Raw genomic sequence first — 14,396 nt, forward strand, 5'->3', positions numbered from 1 at the left:
TTTGAAGTACTTAGAAATTTTCGTGATTTTTTTCTGACCTAACAATATTTTTTAATTATAAGTTTGAAATATTTTGAAGTTGCTCGTACTTAGAAATATTTAGATATTTTTTCGAACTTAACAATATTTTTCAACTAGAAGAACTTTGAAATATATTGAAGTTGTTTGTACTTAGAAATATTTCGAAATTTTTTCGGACTTAGCTATATTTTTGAAATATTTTCATGTTGTTTGTACTTAGAAATATTTTGACATTTTTTCGGACATAGCAACATTTTTGAACTATTAGAACTTTAAAACATTTTGAAGTACTTAGAAATTTTCGTGATTTTTTCGGACATCGCAATATTTTCAAACTAGTATTTGAACTTAAAAATAATTTGAGATTTTTTCAGTCTTAGCAATATTTTTAAACAATTTGATCTTGGATATATTTCGAGATTTTTTCAGATTCAACAATATTTTTTAACTACAATTTTAAAATATCTTGAAGTTGCTTGTACTTAGAAATATTTCGACAGTTTTTCGGACTTAGCAATATTTTTAAACAATTTGAACTTAAATATTTCGAAGTTGTCTGCACTTAGAAATATTTCGACATTTTTTCGGACATAGCAATATTTTTGAACTATATGAACTTAGAAATATTTCGAAGCACTTAGAAATTTTCGTGATTTTTTTCTGACTTAACAATATTTTTTAATTATAAGTTTGAAATATTTTGAAGTTGTTCGTACTTAGAAATATTTAGATATTTTTAAACTATAAGAACTTTAAAATATTTTGATGTTGTTTGCACTTAGAAATATTTCGACATTTTTTCGGACTTAGCTTTATTTTTGAAGTTGTTTGTACTTAGAAATATTTCGACATTTTTTCGGACTTAGCTATATTTTTGAAATATTTTGAAGTTGTTTGTACTTAGAAATATTTTGACATTTTTTCGGACTTAGCAATATTTTTAAACTATCTGACTTAGAAATATTTCGAAGCACTTAGAAATTTTCCTGATTTTTTCGGACTTTGCAATGTTTTCAAACTATTTGAACTTAAAAATAATTCGAGATTTATTCAGTCTTAGCAATATTTTTAAACTATTTGAACATAAAAATAATTCGAGATTTTTTCAGACTTAACAATATTTTTTAACTATAACTTTAAAATACTTTGAAGTTGTTCGTACTTAGAAATATTTTTACATTTTTTCGGACATAGCAATATTTTTGAACTATATGAACTTCGAAATATTTCGAAGCACTTAGAAATTTTCGTGATTTTTTTCTGACTTATCAATATTTTTTAACTATAAGTTGGAAATATTTTGAAGTTGTTCGTACTTAGAAATATTTAGATATTTTTTCGAACTTAACAATATTTTTAAACTATAAGAACTTTGAAGTATTTTGATGTTGTTTGCATTTAGAAATATTTCGACAGTTTTTCGGACTTAGCAATATTTTTAAACAATTTGAACTTAAATATTTCGAAGTTGTCTGCACTGAGAAATATTTCGACAGTTTTTCGGACTTAGCAATATTTTTAAACTATCTGAACTTTGAAATATTTCGAAGCACTAAGAAATTTTCGTGATTTTTTCTGACTTCGCAATATTTTCAAACTATTTGAACTTAAAAATAATTCGAGATTTATTCAGACTTAGCAATATTTTTAAACTATTAGAACTTTGAAATATTTCGCGATTTTTTCTGACTTAACAATATTTGTTAACTACAACTTTAAAATATTTTGAAGTTGTTTGTATTTAGAAATATTTCGACATTTTTTCGGACATAGCTATGTTTTTGAAATATTTTAAAGTTGTTTGTACTTAGAAATATTTACATATTTTTTCGGACTTAGCAATATTTTTCAACTATATGAACTTTGAAATATTTCGAAGCACTTAGAAATTTTCGTGATTTTTTCGGACTTCGCAATATTTTCAAACTACTTGAACTTAAAAATAATTCGAGATTTATTCAGACTTAGCCATATTTTTAAACTATTAGAACTTTGAAATATTTCGAGATTTTTTCTGACTTAACAATATTTTTTAATTATAAGTTTGAAATATTTTGAAGTTGTTCGCACTTAGAAATATTTAGATATTTTTTCGAACTTAGCAATATTTTTGAACTATTAGAACTCTGAAATATTTTGAAGTTGTTTGTACTTAGAAATATTTCGACATTTTTTCGGACTTAGCTTTATTTTTGAAGTTGTTTGTACTTAGAAATATTTCGACATTTTTTCGAACTTAGCTATATTTCTGAAATATTTTGAAGTTGTTTGTACTTAGAAATATTTTGACATTTTTTCGGACTTAGCAATATTTTTAAACTATCTGACTTAGAAATATTTCGAAGCACTTAGAAATTTTCCTGATTTTTTCGGACTTCACAATGTTTTCAAACAATTTGAACTTAAAAATAATTCGAGATTTATTCAGACTAAGCAATATTTTTAAACTATTAGAACTTTGAAATATTTCGAGATTTTTTCAGACTTAACAATATTTTTTAACTACAACTTAAAATACTTTGAAGCTGTTTGTACTTAGAAATATTTTGACATTTTTTCGGACTTAGCAATATCTTTAAACTATCTGAATTTTGAAATATTTCGAAGCACTAAGAAATTTTCGTGTTTTTTTCGGACTTCGCAATATTTTCAAACTATTTGAACTTAAAAATATTTAGATATTTTTTCGGACTTAGCAATATTTTTGAATTATAAGAACTTTGAAATATTTCGAAGTTGTTTGCACTTAGAAATATTTCGACATTTTTTCGGACATAGCAATATTTTTGAACTATATGAACTTTGAAATATTTCGAAGCACTTAGAAATTTTCGTGATTTTTTCGGACTTCGCAATATTTTCAAACTATTTGAACTTAGAAATGATTCGAGATTTATTCTGACTTAACCATATTTTTAAACTATAAGAACTTTGAAATATTTTGATGTTGTTTGCACTTAGAAATATTTCGACATTTTTTCGGACATAGCAATATTTTTGAACTATTAGAACTTTGAAATATTTTGATGTTGTTTGCACTTAGAAATATTTCGACATTTTTTCGGACTTAGCTTTATTTTTGAAGTTGTTTGTACTTAGAAATATTTCGACATTTTTTCGGACTTAGCTATATTTTTGAAATATTTTGAAGTTGTTTGTACTTAGAAATATTTTGACATTTTTTCGGACTTAGCAATATTTTTAAACTATCTGACTTAGAAATATTTCGAAGCACTTAGAAATTTTCCTGATTTTTTCGGACTTTGCAATGTTTTCAAACTATTTGAACTTAAAAATAATTCGAGATTTATTCTGACTAAGCAATATTTTTAAACTATTAGAACTGTGCATTGTATGTAACAGAAAGCGGACTGTAGTGTTTTTATTTAACATTTATTAAACAAACTTAATAACATAATGAACTATATACACGATGAAAATTGAAAATTATTATGACTGCTGCAATAGCAGTAAACAATGAAAGATAGCTCATGAGAGAGCTGACAAGTGAACTTCCTTGTTCGAAGTTCTTGATTGAACGAATGCTTGCCTCTCTGACAGAGATGCAAAGTGGAGTGGGGGGCGCGATAAGGGTAAAACGCGTAGGCGTATATTTTTGAGATCTAACATATTCCGCCCCACCGTGCAAGGTCTGTCAGATTGTCAAGACATTGCACAAACTATTCAATAACTAAAAATTAACATACATAGTAAAAATTATAAGTTTCACAACTAATCAAATATATGCATGACAAAAGCTATATATATGGACATAAATTATTTAAAATTTCACAAGTGTAATGGCTTACTAGAATAATAATAATAAAAGAAAAAAACACAATAAAATAATAATTTCAGAATAAACAATGCTTAATTAGTTGAAACTGGTAATACAGCCAATTTGTTAATTGATCTTTTATATATGCCATTTTTTGTTTTCACAAGACAAACTCTGACGTTATTGTCCTTTCCAAAAAACAATTTCTCAATTTTTCCTAATAACCAATTATTAATTGGAAGATTATCTTCCTTAACTAATACTATATCCCCAACAGAAATATTCTGTTTTTGGAAAAACCATTTATTCTTCTGTTGCAAATGATTTAGGTAGTCTCTATGCCACCTTTGCCAGACATATTGGACAATTTTAGTTACACGTTGCCAACGTTTTATGGAGTTATCTGACAAATCGGTCAAATTAGGTTCTACCATGGCCAAAATCGGTCTTCCGATTAAAAAATGACCTGGAGTTAATGCTTGTTCTTCATTTGCATCAGAAGAGAGAGGTACCATTGGTCTGGAATTTAAGATTCCTTCAATTTGATTTGTTACTGTTAAAAATTCCTCAAAATTTAATTTTAAGCATCCTACTGCTCGTAAAAGATGAAATTTAAATGATTTCACTCCAGCTTCCCAAAGGCCTCCGAAATGTGGAGATCTGGGGGGAATGAAATTCCAACGAATGGCTTCAGAACTGAGATATTTCACCAAAATATTGTCTGGTTTGCTTACTAGTTTAAATAAGCGTTTGAGTTCATTATTCGCACCTACAAAATTACGGCCATTGTCTGTAAAAAGAGTTGAGACTTTACCTCTTCGAGACATGAATCGTTTTAAAGCAGCTATGAAAGAATCTGATGTCAAATCTGTAACTATTTCAAAGTGTACTGCGCGAGTTACAAAACAAATGAAAATTGCAATGTAAATTTTTTGCAATGGACCTTTTCTTTGAAATTTGTTTTTAATTTGAAAGGGGCCACAGAAATCAACTCCTGTAATATTAAATGGGAAAGATTGAATGCATCTTTCCGCGGGTAAATCTCCCATTTTTTGCACTGAGAATTGAGGATTAAATTTTGCACAAATTACACAATTATGAACAATACTTCTAGCTAAATTTCTACCTCCAATAGGCCAATATTTTTGTCTCGTTAAATGCAAAAGTGTTTGAGCTCCTACATGACAGTTTCTTTCATGTATATCTAACAGAATTAATTTAGTGATGTTATGATTTTTAGGTAAAATCAAAGGAAATTTTTTATCATAAGATAATTCTGAATTCCTCAGTCGACCTCCAACACGAATAACCTTCTGATTTTCATCAATAAATGGAGATAAAAATTTTAAATTGGAATTTTTTACCTGTTGAGAGTTGCTCAACCTATCATAATCTTGATTTAGGCTTTCCTTTTGAATTAAGGAAATCAACTTTAATTCGCTGCCATTCAATTCTTCTGCGGTTAACTCACCTGATTTCTTTTGTTTTCTGCAGTTTCCTATGAACCTAAGGACGAAACTAAATACATGGATTAATTTTCTATAATCATTAGTTGATTTCAAAAAATTATCTATAAAGTCAGATTTGACAGCAATTAAGTTCTGAGTATTAGTGTCTTTTAGTTCACACAAAAAGTCTGTATTTGATGAAGGATCATCTAAGTGGTTTGATGCCAAGGAAGCAGGTTCTTGCAGAAAGGTAGGTCCCTGCCACCAAAGTTTGTTAGCAACGAGCTCATTTGGAAGCATTCCTCTGGAAATTAAATCTGCCGGGTTGCACTTCGATGAAACATGTTGCCAATTACAGTTTTTGCTTAATTGTTGAATCTTTCCAACTCTGTTGGCGATAAAAGTCTTTAGCTGATGCGGTGGTGTCCGAATCCAGGCCAAAGAAATCGATGAATCGGTATGCATGATTATTTCATCAAGGATAATGTTCAAAGATTGTTCGACTCTTGTCTTGAGTTGAACAGCCAGAAGGCAGCCACATAATTCCAAGCGAGGTATGGAAATGGTTTTTAATGGCGACACTCGAGACTTGCTAGTGACCAATCTTACACTAGCTGAATTGTTTGGAAGTATGCATTGAATGTATATAACTGCGCCATATGCAGCCTCAGAAGCATCTGAGAAACAGTGTAAAATAACCTTTGTTGGGTTATCTACTAAAATCCAACGGGGAATTTTTATTTGTTCAATGTCCTTTAAAGACGAAACTAAAGCACACCAGTTCTTTGTTAGTGCTTGGGGCAAAGTATCTTCCCAATTAAGTTTTTGTAACCATAATGATTGCATGAAGATTTTAAACTTGCTAATGACTGGACCCAGAAGACCAAGTGGGTCATACAACTTGGCAATTAACGAAAGTATGGTTCTTTTGGTATAAGTAGTGTCCTGGTTACATTCAATTTTGTAAACAAAAAGATCATCGAAATTTAACCAGTTCATTCCAAGAGTTTTGGCAGTTGCATGCTCAAAAATGGAAAAAGAATGTTCTTTCAGTGAACTAGATAGATCATTCAACAGTTCTGGGGAATTAGATGTCCATTTATGAAGACTCATTCCACAATTAGCGAATATACTTTTCAACTGTTGTTGAAGTATTTGTGCTGATTCTATGTCTTTGGAACCCGAGATACAATCATCCATATACATATCTCGTAAAACTACTTCAGATGCTAATGGGTGATTCGTCGCTTCATCGGTTGCAAGTTGCTGAAGAGTTCTTATTGCAAGAAATGGGGCACAAGCAGTTCCGTAGGTAACAGTCTTTAATTTGAAAGTTACAAGCTGATTGGTTATATTATCTGTCCACAAAATACGCAAATAGTCCCTTTGTGAAGGAGTTATGAGTATTTGCCTGAACATTTTTTGGACATCGAAAGTAAAGGCAAACTTATGCGTTCTAAATCTGAGTATTAGATCAAAAATATCTTCAACAATATCTCCTTTCATTAATACATCATTAAGTGAATTTCCATTTGAGGAAGGAGACGATGCATTAAAAACAACTCTAAGAGGAGTGCTTTTAGATTCTGATTTGAGAACACAATGGTGAGGTAAATAATAGTTATGAGAGGGTAATTTATCCTCATTAACTCTTTCCATATGATTCAAATTCTCATATTCATTAATAAAATTAGAATAAAGTTCCTTCATGTGAGGGTTTTTCTCTAATCTTCTATTTAAACTATTTAACCTTTTCTCTGCGATATGTTTTGATTCCCCTAAATTAGGTGGTTCCTCTTTCATTGGCATCTCAACTATAAATCTACCAGTAGAATCCCGTTTATGCGTTAATTTAAAATGCTCTTCGCAATAAACCGATTCCTCACTTAAAGAACAATTTTTATCTTTAATATCTTCGATTTCCCAAAACCTTTCAATTAAGTCTTCAATTGGATCAATTTGAGCTATTAAACCACAATATTGTTTACTAACATTTCCTTCAATAACCCCACTGGTTAAATACCCTAGTTTTGAATTTTGGAAAATTAAGTTACCAGTGCTATATTTACCTGGTAACAAAATTTCAAAAAGAAACTGAGCAGATAATAAAATATCTATCTTATTTGATTCCCAAAATTTTGGATCAGCTAAAATTAATTCCGAAGGAATATTCAACCTTTCAACATTTATGTTTTGCGACGGGATCCAATCTGTAATCTTGGGAGTGATTAAAAGATCAACAGTCCTCGAATAGGACTCATCTTTATTCGAAATATCTGTACATATCTTTGAATGTAGTTGCGTAATACATCCATTTATTCCCGAAATAGATATATGATTTTTAACCTTTTTTATATTTAATCTATTAGCTAATTCAGTCGAAATAAACGATTGCTGACTTCCCGTGTCAATTACACCGCGCGCTATTAATCTGTTACCAGATGCATTTTTTATGTATAAAACACATGTGGAGAGTAAAACACTTTGTTTCGGAATTATTTCCTTCCCTGCGATAAGAGAAAAAGATAAATCTGATTGTGTTTGGGAATCTACGAATTTATGGGTTTTTGAGTCCTCCGACTTCAAAGGCGGCTCCTCAAGAGCATGTTTCTTATCAACCTTGCGGTGTAAGAGGGTGTTGTGTTTCCCATTACAGGTGGTACAAGCACGTGTTGATGGGCATTGAGCTAACTTATGATGGGGGCTTAGGCAATTGATGCAGCAATTATTTTGTTTTACGACATGAAATCGAGCAACTTCGTCTAAACTTAAGAATGACTCACATCTGAAAATGGGATGGTTTTTTTTACATAAGACGCAAACATATTTATGATCATTTTTTACAAAAAGTGCTTTTCCCTTTTGATTCTTTTCAAATGAATGTTTTGGTTTTGTTATTATATTAGCCTGAATATTCTCTAGCATTAAACATCTTTTTTCTAAAAATTCAATGAATTCTTTCCACGCCGGTAAATCAGTTGATACCAATGAAAGTTCGAACTGTTTTTTAGTTTCTTTATCTAGCCTTTTCAAAATTAAATTAATTAACAATGCTTCAGAAAAATCATTTAACTCTAAACCAATTGTTTTTAAAGCTCTAACATGTTTTTGAATACAATCAACAAAATTTCTTAACCCTTTTGCGGATTCTTGAAAAGGTATTTCTAAAGATAATATTTCATTAAAATGACTGTTAACAATTAATCTTTTGTTCTCAAATCTCTCAGACAATGCTTTATATAATGAATCATATGAATCATCTGAAGTCACTATGTCTGCTGCTGGACCAATTAACGTAGACTTCAAATAAAACAGTTTTTGAGCATCTGATAATTTGTAATTTGAATGAATTACATTCTCAAATTGCGATTTAAAGTTATGCCATTCCTGATATTGCCCAGCAAATTTAGGTAATGGAATTTCTGGCAATTTAATGTTGACACATTCTGTTTTTGACAAGAGTTCTGAATTATGCACACTATTTTCAGTTGAAATAGTTTGTTTACTAGAGGTCAAAATTGTTTTGAGACTTACCTCTAGTCTTTCTATTTCTTCTTCCAATTCCGAAAATGAAGTTTCAATCGTATCCACATCATCATCTTCAACGATTTCGAAGTAATCATATTTTAACTCTTCAAGTTTGCATTTGATTTTTTGCAAAGCTTCCAATTTTGTTTGGCACTTCACAATATCCAAGACCGTTTCAGTAACTAGAAATTGGTCAATTTTTGTTAATTGAGACTTAAATGAGCCTCTTTTGCGATTTAGGATAGTAATTTTATCCTTTGAAGCCATTTTTAATGGTAACAGCTCCGGCTCGACGGACCAAATTTATGTGCATTGTATGTAACAGAAAGCGGACTGTAGTGTTTTTATTTAACATTTATTAAACAAACTTAATAACATAATGAACTATATACACGAAGAAAATTGAAAATTATTATGACTGCTGCAATAGCAGTAAACAATGAAAGATAGCTCATGAGAGAGCTGACAAGTGAACTTCCTTGTTCGAAGTTCTTGATTGAACGAATGCTTGCCTCTCTGACAGAGATGCAAAGTGGAGTGGGGGGCGCGATAAGGGTAAAACGCGTAGGCGTATATTTTTGAGATCTAACAAGAACTTTGAAATATTTCGAGATTTTTTCTGACTTAACAATATTTTTTAACTACAACTTTAAAATATTTTGAAGTTGTTTGCACTTAGAAATATTTACATATTTTTTCGGACTTAGCAATATCTTTAAACTATCTGAATTTTGAAATATTTCGAAGCACTAAGAAATTTTAGTGTTTTTTCGAACTTCGCAATATTTTCAAACTTTTTGAACTTAAAAATAATTCGAGATTTATTCAGTCTTAGCAATATTTTTAAACTATTTGAACATAAAAATAATTCGAGATTTTTTCAGACTTAACAATATTTTTTAACTATAACTTCAAAATACTTTGAAGTTGTTCGTACTTAGAAATATTTTTAAATTTTTTCGGACATAGCAATATTTTTGAACTATATGAACTTCGAAATATTTCGAAGCACTTAGAAATTTTCGTGATTTTTTTCTGACTTATCAATATTTTTTAACTATAAGTTGGAAATATTTTGAAGTTGTTCGTACTTAGAAATATTTAGATATTTTTTCGAACTTAACAATATTTTTAAACTATAAGAACTTTGAAGTATTTTGATGTTGTTTGCATTTAGAAATATTTCGACAGTTTTTCGGACTTAGCAATATTTTTAAACAATTTGAACTTAAATATTTCGAAGTTGTCTGCACTGAGAAATATTTCGACAGTTTTTCGGACTTAGCAATATTTTTAAACTATCTGAACTTTGAAATATTTCGAAGCACTAAGAAATTTTCGTGATTTTTTCTGACTTCGCAATATTTTCAAACTATTTGAACTTAAAAATAATTCGAGATTTATTCAGACTTAGCAATATTTTTAAACTATTAGAACTTTGAAATATTTCGCGATTTTTTCTGACTTAACAATATTTTTTAACTACAACTTAAAATACTTTGAAGCTGTTTGTACTTAGAAATATTTTGACATTTTTTCGGACTTAGCAATATCTTTAAACTATCTGAATTTTGAAATATTTCGAAGCACTAAGAAATTTTCGTGTTTTTTTCGGACTTCGCAATATTTTCAAACTATTTGAACTTAAAAATATTTAGATATTTTTTCGGACTTAGCAATATTTTTGAATTATAAGAACTTTGAAATATTTCGAAGTTGTTTGCACTTAGAAATATTTCGACATTTTTTCGGACATAGCAATATTTTTGAACTATATGAACTTTGAAATATTTCGAAGCACTTAGAAATTTTCGTGATTTTTTCGGACTTCGCAATATTTTCAAACTATTTGAACTTAGAAATGATTCGAGATTTATTCTGACTTAACCATATTTTTAAACTATAAGAACTTTGAAATATTTTGATGTTGTTTGCACTTAGAAATATTTCGACATTTTTTCGGACTTAGCTTTATTTTTGAAGTTGTTTGTACTTAGAAATATTTCGACATTTTTTCGGACTTAGCTATATTTTTGAAATATTTTGAAGTTGTTTGTACTTAGAAATATTTTGACATTTTTTCGGACTTAGCAATATTTTTAAACTATCTAACTTAGAAATATTTCGAAGCACTTAGAAATTTTCCTGATTTTTTCGGACTTTGCAATGTTTTCAAACTATTTGAACTTAAAAATAATTCGAGATTTATTCAGACTAAGCAATATTTTTAAACTATTAGAACTTTGAAATATTTCGAGATTTTTTCTGACTTAACAATATTTTTTAACTACAACTTTAAAATATTTTGAAGTTGTTTGCACTTAGAAATATTTACATATTTTTTCGGACTTAGCAATATCTTTAAACTATCTGAATTTTGAAATATTTCGAAGCACTAAGAAATTTTCGTGTTTTTTCGGACTTCGCAATATTTTCAAACTTTTTGAACTTAAAAATAATTCGAGATTTATTCAGTCTTAGCAATATTTTTAAACTATTTGAACATAAAAATAATTCGAGATTTTTTCAGACTTAACAATATTTTTTAACGATAACTTTAAAATACTTTGAAGTTGTTCGTACTTAGAAATATTTTGACATTTTTTCGGACTTAGCAATATTTTTAAACTATCTGACTTAGAAATATTTCGAAGCACTTAGAAATTTTCCTGATTTTTTCGGACTTTGCAATGTTTTCAAACTATTTGAACTTAAAAATAATTCGAGATTTATTCAGACTAAGCAATATTTTTAAACTATTAGAACTTTGAAATATTTCGAGATTTTTTCAGACTTAACAATATTTTTTAACTACAACTTAAAATACTTTGAAGCTGTTTGTACTTAGAAATATTTTGACATTTTTTCGGACTTAGCAATATCTTTAAACTATCTGAATTTTGAAATATTTCGAAGCACTAAGAAATTTTCGTGTTTTTTTCGGACTTCGCAATATTTTCAAACTATTTGAACTTAAAAATATTTAGATATTTTTTCGGACTTAGCAATATTTTTGAATTATAAGAACTTTGAAATATTTCGAAGTTGTTTGCACTTAGAAATATTTCGACATTTTTTCGGACATAGCAATATTTTTGAACTATATGAACTTTGAAATATTTCGAAGCACTTAGAAATTTTCGTGATTTTTTCGGACTTCGCAATATTTTCAAACTATTTGAACTTAGAAATGATTCGAGATTTATTCTGACTTAACCATATTTTTAAACTATAAGGACTTTGAAATATTTTGATGTTGTTTGCACTTAGAAATATTTCGACATTTTTTCGGACATAGCAATATTTTTGAACTATTAGAACTTTGAAATATTTTGATGTTGTTTGCACTTAGAAATATTTCGACATTTTTTCGGACTTAGCTTTATTTTTGAAGTTGTTTGTACTTAGAAATATTTCGACATTTTTTCGGACTTAGCTATATTTTTGAAATATTTTGAAGTTGTTTGTACTTAGAAATATTTTGACATTTTTTCGGACTTAGCAATATTTTTAAACTATCTGACTTAGAAATATTTCGAAGCACTTAGAAATTTTCCTGATTTTTTCGGACTTTGCAATGTTTTCAAACTATTTGAACTTAAAAATAATTCGAGATTTATTCTGACTAAGCAATATTTTTAAACTATTAGAACTTTTAAATATTTCGAGATTTTTTCTGACTTAACAATATTTTTTAACTACAACTTTAAAATATTTTGAAGTTGTTTGCACTTAGAAATATTTACATATTTTTTCGGACTTAGCAATATCTTTAAACTATCTGAATTTTGAAATATTTCGAAGCACTAAGAAATTTTCGTGTTTTTTCGAACTTCGCAATATTTTCAAACTTTATGAACTTAAAAATAATTCGAGATTTATTCAGTCTTAGCAATATTTTTAAACTATTTGAACATAAAAATAATTCGAGATTTTTTCAGACTTAACAATATTTTTTAACTATAACTTCAAAATACTTTGAAGTTGTTCGTACTTAGAAATATTTTTAAATTTTTTCGGACATAGCAATATTTTTGAACTATATGAACTTCGAAATATTTCGAAGCACTTAGAAATTTTCGTGATTTTTTTCTGACTTATCAATATTTTTTAACTATAAGTTAGAAATATTTTGAAGTTGTTCGTACTTAGAAATATTTAGATATTTTTTCGAACTTAACAATATTTTTAAACTATAAGAACTTTGAAGTATTTTGATGTTGTTTGCATTTAGAAATATTTCGACAGTTTTTCGGACTTAGCAATATTTTTAAACAATTTGAACTTAAATATTTCGAAGTTGTCTGCACTGAGAAATATTTCGACAGTTTTTCGGACTTAGCAATATTTTTAAACTATCTGAACTTTGAAATATTTCGAAGCACTAAGAAATTTTCGTGATTTTTTCTGACTTCGCAATATTTTCAAACTATTTGAACTTAAAAATAATTCGAGATTTATTCAGACTTAGCAATATTTTTAAACTATTAGAACTTTGAAATATTTCGCGATTTTTTCTGACTTAACAATATTTTTTAACTACAACTTTAAAATATTTTGAAGTTGTTTGTATTTAGAAATATTTCGACATTTTTTCGGACATAGCTATGTTTTTGAAATATTTTAAAGTTGTTTGTACTTAGAAATATTTACATATTTTTTCGGACTTAGCAATATTTTTCAACTATATGAACTTTGAAATATTTCGAAGCACTTAGAAATTTTCGTGATTTTTTCGGACTTCGCAATATTTTCAAACTACTTGAACTTAAAAATAATTCGAGATTTATTCAGACTTAGCCATATTTTTAAACTATTAGAACTTTGAAATATTTCGAGATTTTTCTGACTTAACAATATTTTTTAATTATAAGTTTGAAATATTTTGAAGTTGTTCGCACTTAGAAATATTTAGATATTTTTTCGAACTTAGCAATATTTTTGAACTATTAGAACTCTGAAATATTTTGAAGTTGTTTGTACTTAGAAATATTTCGACATTTTTTCGGACTTAGCTTTATTTTTGAAGTTGTTTGTACTTAGAAATATTTCGACATTTTTTCGAACTTAGCTATATTTCTGAAATATTTTGAAGTTGTTTGTACTTAGAAATATTTTGACATTTTTTCGGACTTAGCAATATTTTTAAACTATCTGACTTAGAAATATTTCGAAGCACTTAGAAATTTTCCTGATTTTTTCGGACTTCACAATGTTTTCAAACTATTTGAACTTAAAAATAATTCGAGATTTATTCAGACTAAGCAATATTTTTAAACTATTAGAACTTTGAAATATTTCGAGATTTTTTCAGACTTAACAATATTTTTTAACTGCAACTTAAAATACTTTGAAGCTGTTTGTACTTAGAAATATTTTGACATTTTTTCGGACTTAGCAATATCTTTAAACTATCTGAATTTTGAAATATTTCGAAGCACTAAGAAATTTTCGTGTTTTTTTCGGACTTCGCAATATTTTCAAACTTTTTGAACTTAAAAATAATTCGAGATTTATTCAGTCTTAGCAATATTTTTAAACTATTTGAACATAAAAATAATTCGAGATTTTTTCAGACTTAACAATATTTTTTAACTATAACTTTAAAATACTTTGAAGTT

The 14,396-nt window shown here is 27.9% G+C and overlaps 1 protein-coding gene across 1 annotated transcript; it reads right to left on the reverse strand.

Moving 5' to 3' along the window:
• Positions 1-3,891: 3,891 nt before the first annotated feature.
• LOC147806076 (uncharacterized) lies at positions 3,892-9,042 on the reverse strand. Its single transcript, XM_087149529.1, has 3 exons — positions 8,384-9,042; positions 5,427-8,032; positions 3,892-4,688 (listed from the first exon to the last, which is right to left on the reverse strand). The coding sequence occupies exons 1-3, from the start codon at positions 9,040-9,042 to the stop codon at positions 3,892-3,894; spliced, it is 4,062 nt and encodes a 1,353-aa protein (XP_087005655.1).
• Between the last annotated feature and the right edge of the window lie 5,354 nt (positions 9,043-14,396).

This window comes from Parasteatoda tepidariorum, chromosome 8 (assembly GCF_982258835.1).
Source record: "Parasteatoda tepidariorum strain Cologne lab strain chromosome 8, Ptep-v5.0, whole genome shotgun sequence".
Lineage (NCBI taxonomy): Eukaryota > Metazoa > Arthropoda > Arachnida > Araneae > Theridiidae > Parasteatoda > Parasteatoda tepidariorum.